Source organism: Salmo trutta, chromosome 12 (genome assembly GCF_901001165.1).
Source record: "Salmo trutta chromosome 12, fSalTru1.1, whole genome shotgun sequence".
Lineage (NCBI taxonomy): Eukaryota > Metazoa > Chordata > Actinopteri > Salmoniformes > Salmonidae > Salmo > Salmo trutta.
This window is the reverse complement of record NC_042968.1, coordinates 12331722-12359471: the sequence shown is the minus strand read 5'-3', so window position 1 is coordinate 12359471 and position 27750 is coordinate 12331722. Positions and strand designations below refer to the sequence as shown.

At 44.6% G+C, this 27750-nt stretch overlaps 1 protein-coding gene across 8 annotated transcripts in view; it reads right to left on the bottom strand.

Annotated features, from left to right (window-relative positions):
- The window catches only part of LOC115202936 (zinc finger protein 536), a 180385-nt gene that overhangs the window by 104592 nt on the left and 48043 nt on the right, over positions 1-27750 (bottom strand). For 5 of the 8 annotated variants that reach the window (XM_029767116.1, XM_029767117.1, XM_029767120.1 and 2 more), the window contains one exon: positions 18831-18959. The exons of 2 other annotated variants lie outside the window; for them this stretch is intronic. Coding sequence is in view for 1 of the 6 variants with exons in the window: in XM_029767124.1 (XP_029622984.1) it covers positions 2113-2114 (2 nt within the window). In the remaining 5 variants the exon portion in view is untranslated. Of the gene's footprint in view, positions 1-2112; positions 2138-18830; positions 18960-27750 lie in introns of those variants that run through there. One more of the 8 variants, XM_029767124.1, reaches the window with a different exon arrangement.

The following is a 27750-nucleotide window of genomic DNA, read 5'->3' as shown; positions in this document are numbered from 1 at the left end:
CTCCATTAAAGAGGCACATTACATTTGATGTGAATCACTTTGCTCTTGCCTTCTTTTCCCCTCCTCTCATGGCTTCCAACGAGGAGGAAAACAACAGTTGGTGTTATTGAATGGGTTCCCAATGTATCAGAGGCCCTCCCAGCCATTAAGAATGGTTTCAACGGCCCAGAGCATACACCGTCAAGCTGAAGGGAATACACAAGCAGAGTCTGTTTTTGTCTTCTTGCTTGCCGGGTTGTGTGTGATGCCCTCCCCTCTCTTAAGAAGGATAATGGCGTGTTCTTCCCTTGTAACTGGCAGGGTCAAGCTTCCGACACAATAAAGTGAGTTCTGCCTTGGTCAACAAAATACTGTATAATATCTCATTAAGCTGATTAGTATGCTGCCTAGTAACAGTGGCAGCGTGCTATAACACATGATTATAATCATTAAAAAAAATCCTTTCAGGGACTAAGCACTAGAATAACACGAGTTCACATTTAGTGGAGTGAGACCGGTTTATGTCCAGACTCCTGTGAAGTCAGGGACACCCCCAACCTAAACACACATACTTCACAGGGCTCAAGGACATATCTCTCTCTCTCTCTCTCTCTCTCTCTCTCTCTCTCTCTCTCTCTCTCTCTCTCTCTCTCTCTCTCTCTCTCTCTCTCTCTCTCTCTCTCTCTCTCTCTCTCTCTCTCTCTCTCTCTCTCTCACACACAGCCATCTCTCTCTCTCTCTCTCTCTCTCTCTCTCTCACACAGCCATCTCTCTCTCTCTCTCACAGCCATCTCTCTCTGCTTCCAGCTAATGCTAACCCAGACACCCACCAACTGACAAGGCTAGACCGAACAACATAAACCAAAAAAAAATGACTTTGAATCAAACTGTTACACATGTACAGTACACACACGATACAGAGGATGTGGGAGTGAAGCACATTGCTGACGCACCCTGGAACACTTATAAGGCCTGGCTGTTCTTTAGCCAACTGTTCTTCCAACACAGTTGGTTGCTGTTGACTCTTATCTCTAAAATATGAATAAGGTCTGTGGGCTGCTTATGAATACTTTCTTCTTCTCTAGAACGTGACTGCAATCATTGTCTAGTAATAAAGGTGAAGGCCATCAAATGAACCCTTGAAGGATATAATGGCTATATTATGTAGACTATGTGATGACTGGGCATGCCTCATGTATGCAGAGGCTACTTACATTGACGAGGTCACGCACGACTGTATGAGCTTATTATCATGTAACTGACACACGAATATACTATCCCGCACTATTGCAAATACCATTCCGAAAATGTCTGTGTAATACTGTAATAATATTACATTGATATGAGTATATTTTCAAAATACAATGTTGGGAGAATACATAGGTAGATAAAACCAGTTCCTGGACAACTTTCTCATCCTGATCTCTTGGGAAGGACTGTCCATTGCCAGACAAAACGAAGTGACTCTTAAATGTGCCATCCACAATCCTTTGCAAACTCTGCCAATATCTGACAGAACCCTTTTTGAAAGTGCCCTGCATGCACGTTGCCTTTTGCCATAGAAATATATGATTCAAACAAGACTGATGAGCTGTTGCTCATTTATAGAGATAGCAGCTTGCCCTTTTCTTCAATTTGATTTCCGGCTTTATCTTTAACATATAACAAAGGCAGATAGACAATGGAATAATGTGAAATGAACTGACAAATCCAGTTTGTTTTTTGAACGTATCCTTGCTGACGAGCGTATGCAAATGAACTGCATTAATATGCTTCCCTTGCTCCCAAGTCATTTTATATTTTTTTCCTGATTAAAAAGGGCATTTCTTATGTGACACCCCCCCCATCCTATCAACACACATGCAAGCACACACACGCACACAGACACACACATTCACACACGCATGCGCACACGCACACACACACACACACACACACGCGCGCACACACACACACACACACACACATTGCTTTTGACAATAATTCAATATCTGAGTGCCCTCTATGTGTAACAATGCAGGTAGCAATGCTCTTAGAACAACAACACAGTGAGTGTTGAGTGTAATCATGACAGTCCTATGTCATTGATATGGAATTCGGTTTCTGAAAAAGCAAACGCTTTGATGTACTCACATAGAGCAAGTAGTACCAGTCGTTACCCAGTGAGTACCAGTAATCCAACGTGTCCTTCTCTCGTACACAAGTATGCAATTCAAGTCTGTGTGGTTCGCATTATAAACTTACAGGGTCACAAGTTGTAACTTCTTACCGTCATAGTTAGCATTACAAGCAGCTCCCGAGTAACTGAACACCTGTATGCTTGACCTTGACATCTCAGCCATCCAAACAGCACACTGTAGCAATGTCTGCGCTTGCTCTAACCTGAAACAGATCTAACGTTTGTCTGGTGTCTACAACAATGCTCTTTCATTAACGATAAGGCTCAAATGACGCCTGCAAAAGCCACCAGACTTCCTTTTGCACTCTCTCACAGAGGTGCAATAGAGCTCTTCTCTACAGTTTGTGGTTAATATTCATCGTTTTTAGTAAGGCGGCACAAAACCAGATTTCTCTTCTTCTTTTTTTCTCGGAGCAAATTGCTCTGCAACCTACAGCTTAATTACGGACGGTATCTTTAACACAATGGAAGTGTATTTCTGTCGAAATATATTTGAGCTCAGTACGTGTCATTATCTGAGCAACAAGCATCACAAACGTATGAGGGCACATGTGCTCTGATCCTATAAAGTGCACGCAGAAGTTGAAGGAATTAGAAAACACTTGGTCAGGTTGAGTATTACAAATGATGTATACACTGAATACCACAGACATTTGCATATTCTAAGGCTACAACACATAAGCAGAGTATGGCTAAACATGCTCCTGTGAAGGTTTTGGATTTGATAAAAGACCGTTTGGAAGTATTACTTGATGTGATATTGATGGTAAATGTATCAACTGGGTCAACTGAACGCAGGCCAAATAAAACTTTTTGGACATTTTAAAGCTATAATCCTTAATTGCTACAACCATTTTTGGACTTATAAATGAATTATATATACCAATTGATTCTTTAACAATATAACTTAGAATTGTCTCAGGAGCTTAGTTCAACTGTTGCACATCATCAGAACCCCAAATATATGTTTTTTTTTACTCCAATGTTAGTAAACAATATAATGCAAAAAAAACAATGTATAGCCTCAAAACATGTTTAAAACGATCATTTTGCTATAATTGATGGTCAGTCCTTGCATCCATAGCTCTGTCTATGCATTTGACAGTGGTTACACTTCTCCAGGCCCATCCCTCAGCCTTTTTAAAAAACCAAAACAGAGGTAGGTTGACCACTTTGGTATTGTTTTAACGGCGGATTCTAGGTTCATAAGGAGAAATGATGAATGGAAAAGCCATTAGTAAGACATTACTTTGTTATTTTGGCATGTATTGACAAGAATCCATGAACTAATTACAATGAAATACCTCATTAAGTTATAATGAAGGTCATTGCTTTTAATAAATCCATCATTATTCACAAAGTAACGAAATTCCATCATATTCGCACCAAATCATTAACGCATTTAGAGGGGAAAAACAATCTGATGGAAAATGAGTGTGTTTGCCATATGCTACATACTCTGAGGAAAGCATTTAAAAAATACAAAATAAAGAATATTGAAGGAAAGCAGATACCAACACAAGTAGAAATAGCTGGGATCATTTTAAGCATGGCAGTAAATTGAAGCTAATATGAATATTTCATCATGCTTGTTTAGTCTATTGCAGGTGGTCTTCGGAACGCTTCTAATTAACCCAATAAAACGCGAGTTGTTTTTCTCCCTCTCCATGCTCTTTGACTGAACTGGATTATTACATGCTGTAATGAGGCGAAAACAGAAAGGTTCCCAGCGCAACAAGTGACCCAGTCCGTTTCTTCCGACGTCATACCCTAGACCCCACACAACTACGCTAACGTATGAGTTAAGAACCAAGATTCAAGCTTCATAACGTAGTACGAATGAAAACAACAATTCTCTACAAGAACTTGAACGCTATACAACGGTGACAAATATGAATCGACCTAGCTGGGCCTTTCCTTTCTGCTCTGTAGTCCCCACACAATATGTCATTGAGGTCTCTTAAGAGGACTTGTCAACAGGTAGTTCGGCTTTCAGCTCATCTCCACAGATCACTGTGAGGCCCCCGCTGAAAGGAAAAAAATAGAAAGAAAAGAGAGAAAGAAAAAGGCCTGTCTTTTTATCCCTGCGTCTGACAGGCTTTCGGGATGCCAAGGAGGAAGATCAACGGGAGACAAGCGAATTCCCACAGTTCATTGTCCTGGTCAGCCGCATCATCAACCGGAGCCGGGCCAAAAGCTCAAAGCTTCCTTTTATGCTAACCATTCCTGGTATTATTTTGATGACCAGCAGATGTGTGTGCCTTTTTCATGTGTATATCTTGCAATAGTGGTCACAGCAGTGTGGAAAGACTCCTGCCAGTAGATTTTACGCATTGTGATGAGTGGGGGATTAATTGTCTCGAACATTTGTTAACCAGACCGTGTTTCACAATAAGAAGGGAGATGGATGAGATAGACCACAGAGGACAAACTAGCGCACCAAAAGTGATGAAAAGTAAATGATCTTAGATCACGGGGAAGAATTTCCAACATATAAATGATTGTCCGTATTCTGTCGTGTACAGTTCCTACCCTCCTACCCCTCCCTCTCCTGTGACACAACCCTCTGTCGGGGGAGAAGAAAAAAAACGGGGCCATGTCCTACAGTAGTCACGGTCGAATCGCTGATCACGCATGGTTACTCTACAGCAGAGAAAGGCCAGCGAACAATGACCACAGTGTAGCTGTCCGTGTAGGGTCGATCATGGCTTACATCATTCCCCTGGGCTGCCTGCCTGCATTTGAATACTACTTACTGGGAAATGAATGCAATGACACATCGCTAGTAAGGCATGGCCGACACTGTTTCTTAAAGGCAGACAGGGAGAGAGAACAGCGCGCGCACATGCTAACAGTACAATCAACCCAGCGATTGTTTTCACTCTACAGTGGGAAATGAGAAGGGCAGCCTGGTAGTGCTGAGTGAGTCACCCATCATCACACCCTCACAGGCATTAGAGCGGCTTTAATGTTGGCAAAATAAAACCATATCTGCCTGGCGCCGGGGCCACCTTTTCTTCCCTTTCAGGTCATTTTCTGTCTTTTTTTTCCTTCTAAACTCTAAATGTCAATATCACCTGAAATAAGTGAATATGAGAAATAATTACTGTTTTCTCCTCCTCCTGCTGGTTCTGTTCTTAGGAAGTTTTGCATAATGGCTGAACAGGGGCTGTTGTTGTGACAGGTGCTGAAATCAAACCGGGAGGCGACGGAGACAAGGTTCAATTTAGTTTGTGAATTCTTTAATTGTTGCATAGCTAATTAAAAAAAAAAAGATCCTTTACACTCCTGACTATTTACCGTCGCTTGTATGCATACACGGGGATGCGAATTGTGCCTTGAAGCCAAGTGATGCAGCCTTTGTGCAGGGAAGGGAGGAGAGGGGGGGGTTGGGTGCTACTTCAATGTACTTACCATCTCCCCACAACTGTAGTTTGTAGTTTCCACAAAACAAACGTATGGATAATTAGAGATACTCATTATGGAAAGCAAGTCAAGTAATTATTTTACATCATGCCGCCGTTAATTGAACGATTCTTCAATATCTTTGAAAATATCTATTTTTCTCTCCCTTTTTTCTCTGTGAGAAGATAAGGGGAGATTATAGACAGGTAGAGGAGCCATATGCTCTTGAATGAAAAAGCACTTCCGTCAAGGCAAATGGGCTTTTTAAATATTGAACCACTGCATGTCTTTTTAATATGACAATGTTAAATCTCCTTTATTCCATCACTTTGATAAACTATCTCAAGCTAATCTGGAGAGACTTCATGTGAAGGAAACTTTCAATTCTTGCAGGCACTCTGTCAAGGCAGGCCGTTATGCAACTGTACTCGGTATGTCCATAGAGCAGTTTTTTAAAAGCAGCACACATCCTGTTTAAGAAAGCAACTAATCTTATCAAAGCCATCAGGAAGTGAGACTTGACTGCAAATGCTCTCGATTCTTTGCATACGTTACAATATCTGTATTTTCTTTGCCGCTATTGTTTGCAGCTGTGAGTAGCTCTGAGAATAATTCATAATTTTCTCTCTCCCTCTCGTGTGACCCAAAGTCACGTCTTAATGTGGCTTAATAAGAAAGGGGAAAAAAACAGAGAGGAAGAGAGGGAGATTCAGAGAGCAGGGCACATTATCTGCATTAAGAGTAAAGTGTATTTATTATGGACTAATTGTGGCAGAGGAAGTGCGTTAGGAGGGTGTGCTCTCAGGGGGGAGGGTGGGAAGCCTTCGGGACATCAGGGAACATGTGTATTTATCTCACTTTATCTGAAACAGTGGGGCTACTCTTCTTAGGATCAGAGGAAAAAGTGAGAGGAAGGGAGGGAGAGGGGACGAGGGGAAGAAGGGGGAAGAGAGAGCGAGTGTAACCATTTTGCGGGCCAGACGGAAGTGTTTGCCTACATGCCAACGCTTCCCTAAGACGAGACTCTGATTAGGAGAATAAGGCAAAGTTGGTCAAACTTCAAAACAGGCCTCTCTCTGAACTCCACTACAAAAACCTCTCATCCTGTTCTCCTCTATGAAACACCCAACCCAGAACAGCAGCTTCCTTTTGGTGAGGTTGCTAAAGATAATAGCTTTTACTGCAAATAACATTTAGGAGACATATTTCTACAGTAAATCTGAGAGGTAAAGGACAGAACACATTACAAAAACTGTTTTATGTTTCATTCTACTGAGGTAAGTAAGAGATGGGTGTATTGAAGGGCCAGTTTGGCCCAGGAACGGATTACTAATGTCTCTCCACACTCCTCTCTCTCTGACCTGTCTGCATTTATACAACTTCTCTCTGCGTGTGTATTTGTGTGTGCGCCTGTGTGTATGCGCATGTGTGTGCGTGTGCATATGTGTGTGTGTGTGTTCATAAAGGGGATAATGTTTAATGAAAAAGGACCTCTCTGTATAGTGCATTCAGTGCTTCCCTCCCTGGAGATGTCTTGCTCTTGAAGCAACACAAGGCCTCTTCTTTAATTGTCCCGGTGTAGTGCCGTGTGGCTGGTGATAAGTGACATTACTCACATTCTCTGTTTTCCTGAACCCTCGTCATCGCTAACCCCCACCACCATGATGCTAATATGTTGTTTATGTTTCCATGGCTGCAGACATATTGTACATATTCTATTCAAGAGGCATCACTGCATGATCGATGCATCACGGGTCGTAACCTCTCTGTTTTATTCCCATAGGGGTGACCACGTAGCAGCTGGGAACTCTAAATGTACATTGTGCCATTTCAACACATTCAAAGACATTTCCAGATTTACAAATCAAAATGATCTTACAGCCATATGAAAGGGCATCCATGTTTTGGTCAAATTGTACTGCATTTCTTCCATGATGAGGCTAGGATGTATTTTTAGTGAATAAACATTTAAGGATGGCACTGTGACGCATAGCTTAGCCTAGACAGTCACCAGCAGCATGAGGGCACCTGCCATGTTTAGCCTGCCTGCCTGCTGCACCCCACAACCCCTCCCTGTCCCCTCAGCCTTTAGATAATACCCATGTCCTACAGCTGTGATCTCTTGTCGGGGGCCGGTGACAGCAGGGCTCACAACACGGACGGCGTTCTGCCATCACCGCTGAACTGCCTGTCTGAGCCACTTGACGGAACCTCTGGAGAGGCTGCATCATCTTCATGCCCTGAAACCAGCCCCCTTCCCCCCCCCCACACGGCCCCTCACCCCTCACCCCCATACACATATCCCTTCCCCTCTGCCCTCCGCCATCTCAGGGCCCTGACTCTTATTTATGTGACCCACCTCCTCTACATCCCTCCTTCCTACCCTCCATCCTCTCCCACTCTCCCTCCCTCTCCATAGTTTTTCTCCTGCATCTGATTAAGTTAACAATGTGCCGTTATTTGCATGCTGATTTCGCCGGTCCCTCTCCTCAATTCTCTCACAAACACAGGGGCTGGATCACAGTAATGTGATAGCACAGCAGCCAGCCAACGCAATCTCCTGCAAAACCAGGTGTGTGCAATCCACTTCCCTCTTAATTCCTGCCCCCATCCATTTTTTTTCTCTGTTTTTTTTCTTCCATCCCTGTAGTGTTTCTAAGGCTGTATCACAATCAAATCTGGAGCAAGAAAGCCTGTCTATTTTTATTAATTATAGACTGGCGCTGATGTGAATGTATTCCGAAAGCATCTTCAAAATAGGTCGGCATACAGTTTTCTATTCTTATCACATTTAAATGTCAACATGGTGCAAAGCCATACAAATTAGTTCAGGCAGACTTCAACCCCGATTTAACATTTGAAGCTCTGTTCTGTAAGCTCAAAGTGTAATTTAACGCAGTTTACACATATAAGGAGCTAGTGGTTTGTCTTTCAAACTTCTCATTTCAATACAGATTTTACTGCCAACCTGCCTGAGAAAATGCTGGTGGGGGAAAGGGGGGGGGGGGGATGGGTGATTATATAAAGCAACAGAAACAATGCATTAGCTTTCGTGAATAATAGATTCTCAGTCGGTCCGTGCGAGATCGACGTTTTTTAAGCGTCTCCGCATAAATCCTCAGTTGAGATGAACACATCAAAATGGGGGACGATCTCTTGAACGTCTACCCAAAGATGTCGCTAGTGAAAAACAACCATATAAAACACCCTTGTTTATATGCAGGCCGGACACAGTCCCCATAGAGTAACGGGAAACAATGCAACGGAAATCTGTTGTTCGGGTTACTGGTTGGTGAGCATACCAAACAAAGTTCAGACATCTAACACACTGGACCTATTGATACAAACTACATAACGAAACACGTACCACCATGAAAGTCTCCGCCACAAAACAATCACATTCTTCGCAGAAACGCAATCTGAGATGGACATGTCGTACGGAGCGCTATAGAAAATCCAATTTCATTTGGATCGTGATGGGGAGAAGAAAATACCATAGAATGCGCTCAACAGTGGCTACCACCAATGAGGTCCACTGGGCAGACATGGCCTTCATTGACTCAGCCTCACCATGGCAGACAGGGTAAAAGAAAGACAAAACGCCTCATACCCTGGGGAAGTGTCTCACATGTCAAGCTGTTTCACGCCACTGAAACATGGGCTAAACAGGCCTGTGGGCTACCCTAGGTCCAGTCAGCCCTGAAGGAGGCCTTGCTTTGTGGGGTTAGAATCGAGGATGTGCCCCATAAGCTTCATTACACTTCTGGCCCACTGGTCATATCTAAGGCATTCACTGACTGCATCACAGCCCAGCACAACCAGTTCATTCAGGCGATATGGACCAAGGTCCTCAAACCCAGTCACAGTTTTTTAGGGCCACAACCTCAATCTATTCTAGTCCATTCTGTGTCTTTTGACCAATAGCATCCAATGCCCCCAGCTCGCACTTGCCTCAGTTATACCATAACCTGCCATTATAAGTCACCAACTCAGATATGGCTACTTTACATAGGACACATTCCCTTGGAGACTGTTCCGTGCTTGGGGCTACTGTTTCTCCACCTCATACTAGTGTTGTGGCACGGCCCTTTAAAATGTCCTAGTGGTTCCTTTCTCTGTGTTTTTATTTGTTTTTTTCATACAGCTCAAAGCAAAGTGTTCTATGGGTGTGCCTAACACGAGTGAGCCGAAATGTCAAACGCGTTATATGTCTTTTTATGCCCAGAGCGGCCCTAAGGGGTTTCATTGACTGTGGCGCAAAGTGAGTTTGAGGCCGACGAAAGAGCAACGTGAAGATGTTTCATTAACGGACAAACAGAGCCCAGTGGCTCCCATCGAATTGGCAGGGAGTGAAGATTCCCCAAAGTTAAAACACATTCGTCCACTGAGTAAGTGAACTTTCTATGGTATCCATTCAAAATGGAAAAAAGGGTCTCGCTTCCAAGTGGGTGGAAGTGAGTATGTCAGCGTAGTGTGCGGGCGTGTCAGTGTCAGCCAGTGTGTGTAACAGAGAGCATATGTCACTTAGTTGAGCACTGTCTCAATGTATACGTTTATGCTGCTTGTTAGTTCAGACCTGCTTCGATTACGAGGACGGTCTCCACGCCGTGCTCCCGTGCTCCCTGTTCAGTGTCTGTCTACACTAAGCAGTACAGTAGGATCCCTCCTGTTCTCCGTGCGAGAGCTGCTCCTCTTCCTCGATGCGCGTGATAGCCCGACTCTCCGAGCCAAACACGCGGCGTCGTTCTACGACTTCAAATATTCATCAAACAGAAAGAAAAGAGAGATTCCTCCTATCCCGCGGTAGTAATTTACCAATTATTTGGAGTACCTGCTGACAGGTACGTGTCACAGTCTGCTACATTCCCCCCGTCCCGCTCCTACCCGCCGCCCTGCCTTTCCCCTGCTGCGGAGAGAGCCGCGCTGCTTCAGGCACACGGCGAGACAAGACGAAGAGGAGGAGGAGGAGAGTTTGACTGCAGCTCTGATGCTTTGATTTGGGAAACGGTTAAAAGCGACGGAGCGTCGAAACTTGACGTGCTCCAAACACGCAGCCCCAGTCACTCTCAGGGCGGTTCGACTACTTTCTAAAGGAGTCCGGGAAGACAAGGCCTCTCTTTCCGAAACTCAACCAGCGAAAAAACGATACAAACACGACGAATACAAAACACACAATAAATGGCTCATTAAAGAGAGCAGACGACTACACAAACAAAGCAGCCTTCACTGGCTGTCACCAGCGCTCTCTGTGATGAGGAGCACAGTGGCGGTGCAAGAAGAAACTCTCTGAAACAGTCGCAAACCACTGCCAAAGTCACTGTGACGGATCTCTTTGCCTGCCTGCATTATGTCTCCATTTGTTTTGGTGACACATCTAACGTGGATGATAGGCATTGGGAGAACTAGGACTCCGTAGCTCAGTCTCAGTGAAACAGACCATCTCTTTCCTTCAGTAGAGGACCCCAGAGCTGAAGGGGATGTAATTCAATTAGGCCCTGTGTGTGTGTGTGTGTGTGTAAAGATGCACTCCCTGAGCATTATGGGAGTTTGGAGGAGCTGGGGGTCTACATGGGGCCATCAATCGGTGTGGAAGTTCAGGCCACCGCGGGCCAGGCGTCCGGGCAGGCGGGCCACTGGAGAGGGAGGAGAGGAGAGCGCTGCCTCTCTATCTCACACTGTGCCCTGAATAAATGAACATCTCTCGAGTGTGTGTCGCGTCGAGGAGGTACTTCAAAAAAACTGCCATCGCTCACTCACCGAGCGAACGTAAAGAGCTTCTCCTCTGCCTTTTGTTAAGAAACCAATCGGAACACAACAAGACGGGACTGAACAGTCGAGTCAGAGCGCGTGGGAGGAAATAATTTGTTTTTCCAAGTTAATTCTAATTGTCAGCAAAAATAGCGAAAAGTGTGTCTTTAGGATCCATATACTGTATCAAATTAATGCATAGTAGACATCATTTAATTGCTGTATTCTCATTGGAGAAGAAAAGCTCAAGTATATAGTCCAAGGCCAAACAATCCCAGACATCCTGTGTGATTAGACAGTCAGGAAAGCAACTGCCTAAACATGCAACAGAGGAGTGTCACCGACTACTTAAGTCAAGTACAGGAAATGTGCTATAGTGCTGTCACTATGATGAACGATGACATGATTCATCCTGAACCGATTGTGAGCGGTTGCATCACGCACCGGCATTTGGGACAGTCAGATTCCAGCATTGTATGTCGCAGTCTTTCCCTCAGGTAGGGCAGGTTCACCGTACATCTGGGGCAGAGGACTTCTCACGCTCATTGGGGCGGCAGGTAGCCTAGCGGTTAGAGCGTTGGGCCAGTAACCGAAAGGTTGCTCGATCGAATCCCGGAGCTGTCGTTCTGCCCCTGAACAAGGCAGTTAACCCACTGTTACTAGGCCATCATTGTAAATAAGAATTTGTACTTAACTGACTTGCCTAGTTAAATAAAGGTTCAAAAAATAAATTGAGGCTAGAACCACTTTATGATACTAATCCCATAGACGGTCATTGACCCGGCCCATGAACATATCTGCCACACAATTCAGTTATAATTCAAAAAGCCCTGCACCATATCTAAACCTCTCTCTGCAACTGCAGCACATGTTGTGTGGCGTCTGCACGGTGACAAGCATCCTTAAGAAGCTTAGGTGCACGCCTGTACAGTGCGTGTGTTTTCAGTCGAGACCGTCTCATAAATAGTTAACAGAACGACGCACAGGAAGGAATTAACCACCTTTACTCGTCTTTAATTACTATGAAGTCCACCTCTGTACCACCGATCTATAAATACATAGTGAATCCCAAGTGGCACTGAGATATCCAATGTCTTACAGAGATATACCTCAGCAAAAAAAAAAAAATCCTAGCCCAAAATGTGAACCGTAACACAGAAATTGGGACGAACCATACGTCCTTCTGTGTATTTTGGGATCCCACTAATTCATTTGGATAATACAAAAAAAAAAATTATATCTTAAAAAAAAAAATTAAAAAAAATGATGAGAAAAAAAACGGAATTTGAAGAGGGAGAAAGAGAGAGAAGTCCTAGGGGGATATGTGATGAATCCAGGTCTTAGGGGTGTTCCAGGGAGTAAAATAAGGTTGAACCTCAATAGGATCAACATTCAGGGCAAAACTGCAATAAAAGTAGAAATCTGACAGAGAAAATGATCTGTAATTAGGACAAACAGCACTAAAAGCAAGTTCAAAGATAATTGTTTTTAGAGGGGTGTGTGACTGACTGCGAGGAATCCCAAGGCGGCCAGTTTGTGTGGTGGAGAGAGAAACAGAGAGAAAGAGAGAGAGAGAAAGACAGAAAGACATAGATAGAGGCTAGTGTGTGAGCGAGAGAGAGAGAGAGACTAGAGACAGGCGAATTAAAGAGAGAGATAGAAGGAGAGCAGAAAGAGAGCAAGTCCAAAGTGAGATGGGGGTGAAGGGAAAGTCGCTGAAGGTGAAATCTTCCATTGGTATTTGAGAAAGAAGAAAGCGAACAAAGACACCCTGCCGAACAAGCACCGATCCATCATAAGACCAGGCCATAAAAAAACAACAAGTGTCCCCAACACACTTATCCCCTCACACATCTTTCCACAAAGAGGCCTATTGTTGTTGCCTTTCACAACACATTGGGCTTTGATGGATTCTGCCCGCTAAAGAAAAGGGCCAGAATGAAAGGCAGGGTGTATGAAGAAAAAAAAAACATGCTTAAACAAAGATATGAATTAAAAGAAAAGAGTTTGCGAGATGGCCCAGGACCCAGGACTGTAGACTGTCCCTGAGTTGCGCCCGAGGCCTGAGCACTAAGCCAAAGCCTTCTCACAAAGACTATAGAATTCGCTTTTATCATTAGTGAAATAAAGAAATGTTAATAATAATGTCTATTGTCACGTTATTTACCTACCTACTTCATATGCACACTACAGAGAGCTACTTTCGAAACACCCCTGTAAATATCCTATGAGAAACAGTCTAGAGTTGGTAGTACTTTTAGTACTTCTCTTTGGACTGCTATGGGAATGTCTGTTTTTCTAACAAGCCAATCCCTAAAAAAAACTTCACCAATTCTTTAAAGTGAATGTCCACTGAAAAAGCCCTACTTGCATAAGCACCTGGTAGATCACGGCACCAAAGAAACGCCTTTTTTTTCTCCAAGAGTGAAGTCACTCTTGGCATGTCTCAAAACATAACATAATTGTGTTTTAAAGGACTGAGACGGGGACTAAAAATACACACAATAGCGTAGAGATGAGCAAACACCAACAACAAAAAAAAGAGAAAAGAAAGCGTTTGTCCTTCCTTGTGTCTTCTCTGTGCTTTCCCGCAGCATGCCAATAACTGTGGAATAAACGGATATGTGAATTAAACCCCATTGTTTTAAAGAGCTGCTGCTATATATAGTCGCTTTCGCTTCATGCAATAGAATTTGGCCAATGTTTTTGTATTTCTGCAGTTGGACTGCATAGCTCACGTTGTGTGAGCAAGTGTAAGTGTGTGTGCGTGTGTAAAAAAAAAAAAAACAACAGTTCAGCCATGCGATTTTTGCAATTAGAAAAGACACAAAAATAATTATTCTGCAGCACACTCAGGCGACATATCCTGAATCGACGATGCACGGATCACGTGTTTAATAAAAAGGTTAATCAGTTGTTAATCAGAGGATTAATAACTTGTTATTTTCTTTACAAAACCATTAATATTATGCCATAAATATTTTATGTTGATGGGTCATTTTTTTGGGAGTGGGGGGTGAGAGCTAGCGTGTGCAATACACAGGCTAATGTGCATTAATCATGTTTTGGCGAAGACAAATACATTCATTCATGTTTATTAATACAACCTTGGAGAAAACAATACTCTTTACATTATTAATAAAGTATTTATCAAATGCCACAAAAGGACAGAGATTAGGGACTGGAGACTGGAGACAGCGGTCCAAAGTCAAAATGCTTGGGGCAAAAGTTCATTAACATTTAAGATAGGGCATAAACGGCTTAAGGAAGGGGGGGGGGGTTGAGGATGATTCCACATTGTAGGGACAGTGTCGGGAACGGGTGTGGGGGGGGTGAGAGTCTGTTCGGGGGGAAGGGGGTTAAACAGAGATTTTCTGTCCCTTTCTTAACAAATTACCCTGCCGGTTTGCTAATCAAAGCAAAACAAATATTGCTTTTCGTTCGCTCCATTTGTTGAACGAACATATGACGTTCCCAAAATACTCATTCCCAGCTCAAATGTAATTAAATTGTGCCTTTAGTGAAAACATGCAGTGGTACTCCAATTAGTTCTGTTTTTGTCATTGGGAGAGAAAAAAATGGAATCGGGCATGCCCAAGGCACCGTCGTGTCCCGGAATGACACAATGCCTTGGCGGTATGAAGTGGGTGTGTATTTGAGATGGTGTCTGGGTACGTTGGGGTGATAGGGGGTGCAGAGTGTTTATGAGTTGGTGCCTGGATGAGTTTGGGAGATGTTGTCTTGTTGTTGTGAGCGGAATACACAGTCAACGTGTTCGTAAGACGGTGGATGTGTCTATTTGAGACGGTGGGTGTAGCGGGCACAAGGTTATCTCTCTCTTTCTCTGGTCTTCTTATTCTTGTTCTTCTATCTCTCTCTCTATATATATAAAGCTCTGTGAAGTATGTGGGTAGCAAACTATCGAACCGGCTAACTAAGTAATTGCTTTTTTTCATTTAACTCTAAATTGTGTTTTTTTATTGAGGGACTGCATGGATCGCCCTGCAAAATGTCATCCATCTACCTGTCGATGAATCTATCCATTCGTTTAGTGATTACTCTACCTGATATGCATTTTACCCATGTCTAAACACCTTTATTGGCAATCAATGGAAAGCAAAGAATGTCGGAAACTAAGTAACTTGCAGGCCTGAGGACATATACAAAATCGGATATTTGTCAATGGCCACGCATCAAGTCCTGTTGCTGGACTTCTAGATACCGAGAAAATGTATAATACCCACTGGCAGATCACAGTGTAAAATGTAGTGTGTCCGTGTGTCTGTGAGTTTTGTGCCTTTGTGTGTCTGTCTGTGGCTGTGCGCATTTCTGTGTCTGTATGCCTATATTATCTCTAATATCCTCCCCTCCGCCAATCTCCATAAACAGAGGAGAGAAGGAGAGAGAGAAAAGGCAAAGAGGGCAAGCAAGGGAGAGATTGAAGATGAAAAGACAGAGGGGAGATCCATTTTGTGTTCAGTTAAACACTGATTTCATCATCTGGGTAAAACACATAACTTAAAAATGAAATCAAATATTAAAAATGACAGGCCTTATAAGTGCGGTGAGTGATCCGGGGTCACGGAGGGAGGGAGGCGCGGGCGGCTTGTCAGCCACTATCTGTCAGAGTGAATTAGAAACAATCAGGGGGGACTGAAAGGGAAGGTGATTGTTATTAGGCAGCAGGGCTGTGAGCAAGCTCCCCAGATGTGGCCATGCATATAAAAGAACAGGAAGCCAGCAGTTTAATTCAGGAAGCGCTGGCGTACACGGCCGCACAAAGCAGGAAGGGGGGGGGGGAAAAGGCCCTTTGTTGCTAATAAGCTCAAAGTTACTTTGATAACAGGCAGGGTTAGGCGCCGGAATAAAAGCACTTTTCTTTTCTTTTTCTCTGGGGTTGTTTTCACACACCACCCTCACCAGTCAGTCAATATCTAGGAAATATAATGGGAGTGGAGAAATCAGGGGTGAAATGTAGATAAGTCGACCTTAACACGCGAAGGGGAAGAGACGGCTGTGCCCATATATCAATTACCCCCTGCTATCATAGGAGGATGATGAAGGGCTTGAGTGTTGGGCTCCAGGCCCCCCAGCCCAGCCCCCTTCGGTCCCCTCTGTCGTCTGACAGTCTCTCTCTCTCCCCTGTACCGGGTAGGGAGGAGGACGGACGTGCCTGCTTTTGACTCCAACGCCAGACCTGCTATCTGTCAAGGGCTCCCACCGCTCCTCCGAGACAGACATCACGCCTACAGATTGTTGTCATGGACGACGGCAGGGAGGGGAGGGGTAGATATGTACAATATGTTTTCAAAGGGAGCAGGGCTTGATCTGAATGATAAGGAGAGACGCTAATCTGCTAGGATACGGCCTCAAAGGCACATTGGCTCTGACACTGAAACCCTCGCGCCGCAGAGAAGCAGCTCCCTGGAAAACCCCTATAGACCCAGGGAGGCCAACTATCTGCATATGTCGCACTGTCACACTCCAGCAAGAACTCCATGTTCCCTTCACAAAAACACACGGCTAGGCTAAAAATGATCAATCAATCCTGGGCATTTATGTCACTGATTACACAAGAACACTGGACATGTTTCTCTGTCATTTTTGGGGTTTTTTCTGAGAGACTGAGGGATTGAGGATATTTTCTACTGACAGCTTTCAGATGTTTAGCATTTTCTATGAGTGTATCTCTACAAAGCTGCAGGTAACGCGGGCCCTTGTCTCAAGCACTAGTAGCATTGAACTCCAGCAATGTGAAATCAATGAAATCTGAAAATGAAGGACGTTGTTGAGACTGTTGCTTTCAAAGTGCCTCCATCTCCTTTAAATGTTGAACGGCTTTCGATTCCCATTTTCTTTGTAGTCGGAGAGATATCTCCGAAAATTATCCCAGGCTTGAGATTTAGCGATCCCGTAATAGGTTTAAACTGCTAAATAAAAGCTTTCTGTTTTATCCTCGTGATCACAGTGTACTTACACATGCTTCTCCAGTTTGTGCCTTCCAGGTTTGTGTTCGGAGTTAAGACTAGAGGGTGGTATGTGTTGTTGAACATCTTACTGCTAAATATTCCCCAGGGTAATAACAGTGTATATATGACGATTGGAAGCGTGAGAAAATGAAAGAAAGAAGGGGGGGGGGGGGGGGGTTGGGTACAGAAGAAACAATAAGAGAAACATATGGAGAGAAAGAGTCAAAGGATACATGTAGAATAGTGTGTGGAGAAGAAGGAAAAAGCTAGTGACAGAGAGAGAGGGAAAGGAAAAGAGTGAGAGTCAGACCAGCGGAAGGAAGAGGGACATAGATGGAGGGAGGGAGGTTGAGTGAGGTGGCTCTTATAGTCGGATCCTTCCTTACAGGACATGTCTTAGATTTCAGTGCGATTAGATCGTGAGGGATATGGGAGATGTTCGAAAGGAGCATTAGTAATTAATCACTACGAGGTCTGGGATTTCCACTTTCACTGTCTGGGGCCTGGGTCTAGCTAGCTACCCTACCAGCTTTTTTTTTAAAGAACACTACCCAATATCCCTGCTTATTTTTTTTATTTTTTTTGTGTGTGTAGCTTTCCCAGTCAGTGTTACGAGAGAATGTAAGGGAAGCAAAGAAAAGGAATCACAGAAAAAGAAAGATATCGGGGGCTTAAGAGGCAAATCATTTCCTTTCTGCAGTGTGCTAATTATTACTCCAGTCATAACGAGCTTTAGTCTCCTCCATAGACACAGACAGTGTGCTTTAAGCCTTCACACGGATCACTACTGTAGGGAAGGAGTGACCATAAAAACAGAACGGCCTTCACTTACGGTTCTTTCCTCGCCATTTCTCTTTTCTTTCTTTTTTTTCCTGCACTATGAATAAATTGAGTCTGTCCCGGACATGAAAATGTCAAATACCTAAAATACACCTAGGCTAAATAGCGTATTAATTTTTAATGCTCGCTCATCCTATGCTGCTATTCTCATATCTAGCCTGTCTGCCAACAGCTGTTGCAGGCTCCCTCACAGGGAATTTATCATCCATCTAAAAGAGTAAGGGAGCATTGTTCAAAAGACAAGGAAGGGAGCCTTATTTTCATGGATCCATACCTCTCGTTTAATTCAAGCCTGAAACGTCTCCCTGTGATATACGAGTAGAATTCAATTACACTAATGCCAAACATAAATTGTTCATGATTCGTCCCATATTTTCCATGTTATATTGCTAGCTAGCTCTTATACATGAAAAAGAAATAAGGTGGGTAGTCATGAAGTGGAAGTATAGTGACATTGGAGAGGTGGCACAAGGGGAGGGGGACATTTGGAACAGACATGTCTCAGTGTGGGGACTGAATGACATTCAGTGTGTTTTTAGATGGCTGATGATTATGGTAGATTATCACAATCCATACTGTAACAAGTTACAAGCATTAGCAGAAGCCTATGGTGGCAACGTAGAGAGAGAGCGATGTGAGTGTGATAGAGCTGTGCCAGTGGGACAGTGTGTAACAGAAGGTGGGTGGGTGTGTGGGGGGGGGGGGCGTACCTTAACACACTAACTGCATACTGGTCTGGAGCCTGTCTGTCAGGTTCGAGGAGACCCAGGCAGATCACTGCCACTGAGTCACTACAGCACACAGCAATGATGACCGACCTAGAAGGATGTGTCTCTGTCCTGTCAGAGAGAGAGGGGGGGGGGGGGGGGGGAAAGAGAGAGGGAGAAGGAGAGGGAAAGAGAGAGAGAGAGAGAGAGAGAGAGGGACAGCGAGAGAGAGAGCGAGGGGGAGAGGGAGAGGGAGAGAGAGAGAGAGAGGGACAGGGGAGAGAGAGAGAGAGAGAGAGAGAGAGATGATGTCAAGTGAAATGTAACAAATTCACTGAAAGGCAGCGATGCGCAGAGGTCAAGGAAATGCAGCCGAAAAAGGTTAAAGATGAAATCAAAGCCGTGCCTTGCAGCGGGCTGAAAATCTATCCCTCCAAGGCAAGGCCATCGCTGACGCGCGGCAGACAAGATGCTAAATACTGCACGGCACTCTGGGATCTTTCATTTTCATCCGATCAATAAGGGCTTATATTTATCAGGATTCCAAGCAGCTGCCACATCTGACAACCTCCACTTCATTTTCTCACTCCTCCTCCTCCTCACGCTAAATCGGGAGCCATCAACCATAAAAGAGACTGAGGCCTCTAGCTTTGCCATTTACACCCTCAGACACAATTCCATTAAAGGACCCCCCTTTTCTGGTTAAAGAAACATGCGTTGTCATTATGGTTTTGGCAACAGACCACCACGCTCTTCATATGCTCTTTGTTCCCCTCTCCCCACCCATAACGCCACAAAGAGAAGACAGACTTCAGACGTTCACACTTTAGACCCTTTTTCTAATGTTTGAGATTTATTTCAAAGAACCAAATTTGTGAAGCCCCCCCCCCCAACCCCTATAATTCAAAGTACTAAAATGAGCAGAAGATTTTTTTAAGGGGGCGAGTTAAAATAGCTCAATCTCTAATCATCTGTACGACAATATTTGCTGTGAGGCATTCTAAATAGATTATCGCTGGTCCATCTGTCTCATCATTGATTTATAAGGCATTAAGCTGCTTTGGAAAAGGGAGGCCTTCCCACTACAGTAAAAGGGTTCTTCTTTTTGAAATCAGGGGCATGGCAACAGAACAACCCCAGCACTTGTCTGCTCAAGAAACTCTTTCCTTTAAGCGTTGGTGAGAGGGGAAGTAAAAATAGGACGGCTGTATCCGGTTTTAGGAAGCATGAACCTTCTTTTTTTTTTCTTTTTTTTTTACAAAGAGATGGGGAGGAGGGGAGGAATTGCAGAAAAAAACCCACACAAACACAAAAACAAGGGACATCATTAACATATGAATACTATATGCAAATTGTTAGGAGAGAGCAGATGTTGGTGCATTTAATTGACCTATATGTGAATTGCATCCAAACCTTTTACTCTGTTACTACGCCCAGTGTACAATATAACTGGATTCAGGGCCTGGCACACATAACAGCAGTGTGAATGGGGAGTAGACAGAGTGAGAAACAGTTTGAACACGAGAGACGGAGAGAATAGGTGTTTCAAAGGAGAGCGGCGCCTTGACAGGAAGCTGTCAGAGCTGGATGAAACCCAAAGACAGCGCCTGGCTGTCACTGTCCCTCTGCTGTCTCGTGCGGATGACATCACTGTGCGACTGTGGAAATGGATCACTCAACGGCCTTTGGAGAGCAATGCCGTCTGTGACATGTTACTGTACGCAGCATTAAGGCCTGGATTACAGCACACTGTCTTTATGGATATTCATATTTAGACTTCTCCTTCCTCTCTAATTCTCCCTGCCATTAGCTTCTCCCTCTTTCTCCCCTTTCTGCCAGAGAAAGGAGAGAAGTCACGCATCTTAAGCTGAAATGTTTGCATGGGTGAGCCATGAGAAACACAGATGCTATTTTCAGCTAGGCTCTGCCTCCTTGTCTCCCTCCCTTTCTCCTGCTTGGGAATGTCATTAAATTGTATTAAATAGCCTTTTGTCCAGAGGGCAAGGACCACCCGATATATGATAATACATTAATGCCCCAGTGTTGCAGCCAGTGAGCTGAGACGATTTTAAGGCCGAGAGCTGGGCGGAACAAGCATGAAGCACCATTGTGTGTGTGTATTTGTGTGTGTGTGTGTGTGTGCGCGTGCTGCGCGCGCGCACGCGCGTGTCTATACGCATGCACGTGGCTCTCTAACAACTGTGACACATACTAATAGAAACATACCTAATAAATAACAAGCTTTCAGGGTCTGGCAAGCTGACATTTTCTCTGTGAGCAGGACAATTTCATATCTGCGGTGCAGGGAACCAAATTGCATCACACGGAGATGCCAGCGGATTAGCATAAAAATTAACACTTAAATTTCAGCTTATTGCCAACCCCACTCCTGCTCCTCCTGCCACACAACAATCAATTCCTCTTATAAATCTGATTAGATTCCATGACGCTTATTATCCTAGGCATGTCCCTACACTGCCTTCCAAGGCTCCAACACTATTTGTTTAAATAGAACGAAAGAGCTGATAAATCCATAGGTGTGTTCCTCATGCACACGCATGCCACCTCTCCACCTACTCTCTCTCTCTCTCCCTCTCTCTCTCCCTCTCTCTCTCATAGTTGGTCTGATCTGCAGATCACCAACGATGTGGAACAATAGGGAGTGAAATCGATCTTGACGGATATGCCGTAGCACTGTACAACTTAGCTGATGTCCAGATCTGGGGGGGGGGGGGGAGCACAGAACTAGCTCATGCATTTCAACAACAAGAAAAAAAGAAGAAGAAGTTAACACTTGGTATGGCCTCCGATGTTCCGAGCTTGTTTATATATGACGGTCCGGAGACCATCTTTGCTTGATCTCCCCCATTGACCACCTCCCTCTGATGACAACTCGATCCATGAACTTACATCTCATGAACGATGCTGTTGTTTTCTAAATTGCTCGTCCTTCTTGAGGTTCCTTATGTAATGAATAGCGCTACAGAAGTTGAAAAGAATATTACTGTTATTCTAAAAGGTCAATCCGATGACAACGCTTTTTGGTCTTTTTCTTCTTTTGACCAGCACAAAAGTACGCCTTTTCAGTCATAAAGTATGCCTTTTCAGTCATTCATCAAGTGCACAGCTATTTCCAATGGCCTCCGTGTTTATCTAGGGGGAAATTGGAGCAAGGAAAACCATCTCATGTTGGAAAGCTTAATACTGTTGCAATGAAATATTTTTCAACGTAGTACTTTCGAAAATATTGCACAAACATGTAGTAAAAGCAGAACGCACGTTGGGTGGCTTGCTAGGCAGAGAGACGGGGCTCACTTTTGTTTAGACGAATGGCATTTCATCGCATCCAGATGTCTTTAAGCACCATCCCTGCACTCCATATACAAACATTTCTATCTAACTGCATTCCTCCCCCATGCTTAAGAGTGTCCCGGTCCCCTCCACGCCCCCAGACTATAGCTTGTGTTAAGGTGAATTACCATTCAGATCCAGGGCTTTAAGACTGGAGGATGAAACGTGATTAAGAGTTCCTGTCTTGTGTCGTGTGTACGCCTGCTCTGGGCCTTCTGGCTGTGAACAGGAGAGACGTTTTTATCCTCTCCTGGGTTGAGAATTCCACGCCGGCGTGACGCCGCGTCACGTTGTAGGCCACGCGCCTGAGGAGATCTGGGACAGAGGTGTGCCAAGGCTGAGTCAGGCATTACTAAATAACACTAGTATATAGGCCCCCGATTTGATGCCCAAACTGCTCTACGACACAGTGGAGCAAAGATGGGAAAAGAGGGAGCAAGAGAGAGAGAGAGAGAGAGAGAGAGAGAGGGAGGAATATGAAACAGAGGGAGTAAAAGAGAGAGAGTGAACGTCTGATGTTATAAGTGGATAACAACAGCCCCTGCTATGCAGCAGCGGAGGCGCAGAATCATTTAAACCAGCTAACCCCTCCTCACCCTCTAGCCAACCCTCTATTCTTATGTTAACACAGCTAAAGAGGAGTGGGCCCACCCAGCAGTAGAAACTTAAGTCCATGCTTCAGGAAAAAATAATCTATTTCTCTCCAAAGGCTAATGTAACTTTACTCACTTACACCGTCCATAAGCGCAAACTCCAGCAATACCAATACATTTACTGTGCCTTTAAAGCATATTACCTTTCACAGAGTTTAAGAACAATAAACGGGGTGCTTAGCTGGTCTATTTTCTCTCTGTAATGCCTCGCAATGGTGGGGGAAGAATCTGAAAGTCTTTAAATTCAGAGTAAACACTGCTCTCTTTGTTGATTGTACAGTCTATTTTTTTGTTATTTTTTTTATTTTTTGGGGGGATATTTTTTTCTCCTTCAGAGCCTGTTGTTTTCTCTCCAAACAATACATCCCCTCTCACATCTGAAGTACACACCTCGCTGACATTTTATAGGTTAAACCCTGTTGAACGGAGAGTCATACTTTGTACCGGCGGTTTATTTTTATGGCCGTGTGTAATTAAGACAGCATGTCCTATCTCTCAGTCATCTATGCCAAAGCCTTTATTTAAACAACTTTATTGTGAAATGTTTGCGTTCTCAGCATTCGGCAGGGGCCACACACAGATTATTATTTCATACTTCTCCAGGACTTTTTGAAGAGTTTACGCTTAGAGCGGTTATTGTTTTTGATTACCGGCAGTCTCTTAAGACTCGACGCGACCGGCTAAAAAACATGTTTACAGAATCCGGGTGTGAACTTGAAGGCCTTACCCAGGCCAAATGTACATTCTCCATATGATTTATGGACCTCAGATTAAACTATTTATGTCCACGCACGGCTGTTTAAATTCACTGCTTGGGTTTTTTTTAAGAGTGCACGTGCATGTTTGTATTCTCACTGTGTTTAATGGAATTTGATGGAAAGATTGAATGTTTACACTTCATCAGAAGTGATACAAAAATAATAGTAGGCTCAGCAAATGCTTATTATCAGCTTATTGGAGTAGTAATATCTAATGTCTACCCATAGAAAAAGTGGTTTCCAGTATCCCCAACACACACACACACACACACACACACACACACACACACACACACACTGCAAACTTGCATATCCACAAACCAAAAACTCACATCAAGGTTGTCTGGGGGCCAACAAGGCTGTGGGGGTCACTGTGTGTCTGGCTGTCTAAGAGGGTGACTTTGGCAGTCTCTGTGTGGTTTCAGGACCAGGCTGAACGTAAAAGTGAGTTATGTTTGTGGAGAGACAACACTAGACAGGATCAGGCTGAAAGTAAAAGTGAGTTATGTTTGTGGAGACTCAACACTAGACAGGATCAGGCTGAAAGTAAAAGTGAGTTATGTTTGTGGAGACACGACACTAGACAGGACCAGGCTGAAAGCAAAAGTGAGTTATGTTTGTGGAGACACAACACTAGACAGGACCAGGCTGAAAGCAAAAGTGAGTTATGTTTGTGGAGACACAACACTAGACAGGACCAGGCTGAAAGCAAAAGTGAGTTATGTTTGTGTAGACACAACACTAGACAGGACCAGGCTGAAAGCAAAAGTGAGTTATGTTTGTGGAGACACAACACTAGACAGGACCAGGCTGAAAGCAAAAGTGAGTTATGTTTGTGGAGAGACAACACTAGACAGGATCAGAATCCGGAGCAGATATATTTTAATGGTGTCTTCTGATGACTGATGCTCAGTACACCAGCATGCACAATTTAAGTGTGACACATCACAGTGAGTCAGGTGGTGGTAGAGCACAGGGCACATCCAAGAAGCTTCCAGTCAAGGAGGCTTGCTTTTAACACGTACACATGCACCACCTATCACACCTTTGATGCTCCATACTATTCCGCTTTTTAGAAATATACAGCAAAGGATGCCGACAATCAAGGGTGGGAATAGGGTGGACTGGTCACACTCCAGCAGTCACATGTACTGTACTCCATGCCTTGTTAAAAGCCACCATACAGACACTCACTTTTATACAACAAAATTCAAAAGGTTCTATTTAATGTGCATCCTTACTTATCCTGTGTAAAAAAAAAAAAACATCCGCTTGCCCCTGAAAGAAAAGAAAAACCCAATCCCAGACATGAATGTTGGTAAAAGGCCTTTGGGCGTAAGCATGCTTTTTCATTCTCTGTTCCTAATAGAAAGCTCTCTACCGCCGTTCCCCTTGTAACCCACAGCCGTCCCATAGGAGTTGGCCTGGGACGTGCCCTGTGACGTGCCCATATCTCCTATGAATCACTGGCCATCTAAGGGCTCGGGGCTGTTGCTGTTGTGTGCAGACGGGACTTCCCGAAGCCTGGGTTTGCCGTCTTTTGACGAAGAAAATGAAATGATTTTCACTTTTAAGATGCGCTCTGCTCTACGACCACCCGACCTCGCTAGTCGCTTCATTTCTGTTCTGAGTTCAGCTGTTCCTTTTTTACTCCCTCTGTCTGCAGCTACTTGAGCATAGCTACTAAGACCCAGCTATATGACTGGCCTGGTACTGACTAGGTAAAAAGCTACTAGAAGCTCATACTCTTGCTGCTATCCTAATAGTGCATGCTGAATATCCGAGGTTGACTAGCTACATTGGAGTAGTTTAAATAAAGCGGGGGGAAAAAAACGTTCTCAGTACTGACTCCATCTGTTTAATAGCTTGACTTGTGCTTAAGGGTAGATGAGTGCCAGGAAGCCTGACCTGAGGCTTGTTAAGGGAACTAGATGGGTGGATTGTGTCTCTGTGACACACAGGCATAGACACACCAGTCATCTATAAACTCGCCAGAGAGGGAGATCCCAGTCTCTCCAGGCACATTAGGAAACCGCTCAGCGACGGGTTTGCACTTGTGCCACAAATCATGCTATTCCCACATTGCATTGGAGTTGAGTTCAAGCGTAACGGCGTGTGCGTGTGTGTCTGCAAACAATCTGTATAACCTACACAGACCCTGGCCCTGCCTGGAGCAAGGCAAAGCCCACGTGAGAGGCTTGTTCTGCAGCACACAGGCTGTCTCTCTCTGTCACTTCCTCACAAGTCCTCAGACCATCATTACCCCACACCTAGTTTCATACATTGGCAAATCAACACACACACATGCGCGCACATACACAGCCTTTTACCACAACCTGCCCGACTACACTATGCTAATGTGGTCTACCCCGACAACAGATCGAAGCCATACTACCAGATCTTGGCTTTAGTGTAGCCTTGTATATCCCTCTCCCCCAAACACATATGCTGTAGAAGCACCACAGCATAGGGAGTCAGGGCAGACATTTCTTTACCTCAGCCTCACAGCATAGGGAGTCAGGGCAGACACTTGTTTACCTCAGCCTCACAGCACAGGGAGTCAGGGCAGACATTTCTTTACCTCAGCCTCACAGCATAGGGAGTCAGGGCAGACACTTCGTTACCTCAGCCTCACAGCATAGGGAGTCAGGGCAGACACTTGTTTACCTCAGACTCACAGCACAGGGAGTCAGGGCAGACATTTCTTTACCTCAGCCTCACAGCATAGAGAGTCAGGGCAGACACTTCGTTACCTCAGCCTCACAGCATAGGGAGCCAGGACAGACATTTCTTTACCTCAGCCTCACAGCATAGGGAGTCAGGGCTGACGCTTCTTTACCTCAGCCTCACAGCATAGGGAGTCAGGGCTGATGCTTCTTTACCTCAGCCTCACAGCATAGGGAGTCAGGGCAGACATTTCTTTACCTCAGCCTCACAGCATAGAGAGTCAGGGCAGACACTTCTTTACCTCAGCCTCACAGCATAGGGAGTCAGGGCAGACACCTCAGCCTCACAGCATAGAGAGTCAGGGCAGACACCTCAGCCTCACAGCATAGAGAGTCAGGGCAGACACCTCAGCCTCACAGCATAGGGAGTCAGGGCAGACACCTCAGCCTCACAGCATAGGGAGTCAGGGCAGACATCTCAGCGTCACAGCATAGGGAGTCAGGGCAGACACCTCAGCCTCACAGCATAGGGAGTCAGGGCAAACACCTCAGCCTCACAGTATAGGGAGTCAGGGCAGACACTTCTTTACCTCAGCCTCACAGCATAGGGAGTCAGGGCAGACACTTCTTTACCTCAGCCTCACAGCATAGAGAGTCAGGGCAGACACTTCGTTACCTCAGCCTCACAGCATAGAGAGTCAGGGCAGACACTTCGTTACCTCAGACTCACAGCATAGAGAGTCAGGGCAGACACTTCTTTACCTCAGCCTCACAGCATAGAGAGTCAGGGCAGACACTTCGTTACCTCAGACTCACAGCATAGAGAGTCAGGGCAGACACTTCTTTACCTCAGCCTCACAGCATAGAGAGTCAGGGCAGACACTTCGTTACCTCAGCCTCACAGCACAGGGAGTCAGGGCAGACACTTCTTTACCTCAGACAAAGGGAAACAGATCGAACAGGCCACCTGGCCACCGCCAAGTAAGCACTTCTCGGACTGAGACGAGAGCGCTGAAACTGGAACCCCTCTGTAGGGTCATGTCACCAGCACACATGGACCAAACGTCCATTCATCTTTAAGTACAGGACACAGAGGGAAAACAATTTTGGTTGAAAATATAACCTTGGGGCAAGTCCCAACACTGCATAAAATAATGTCATTGGAAAATACAGGCTGCTTCATATTACAGATCATTCTGATGTGAAATGTTTATTGGTGATAGAGAACATTGGTTGCTGACCATTGGAGACCTGGGATGGCATGGTTTATGGTCCACACACATGCACACGCACACGCACAGTGCACGCCACCCAGAGCGCTATCGATCGCACCTGGCTCCGACACACTCTCATCGGTGTCATTCAAACCCTCTCAATTTTTAATCACCAGTTCAACACTAGATCCAGTCCCTCCACTGGGCTGCACGCACACACACACACACACTCGCACATACACACACACACACACACACACACACACACACACACACACACA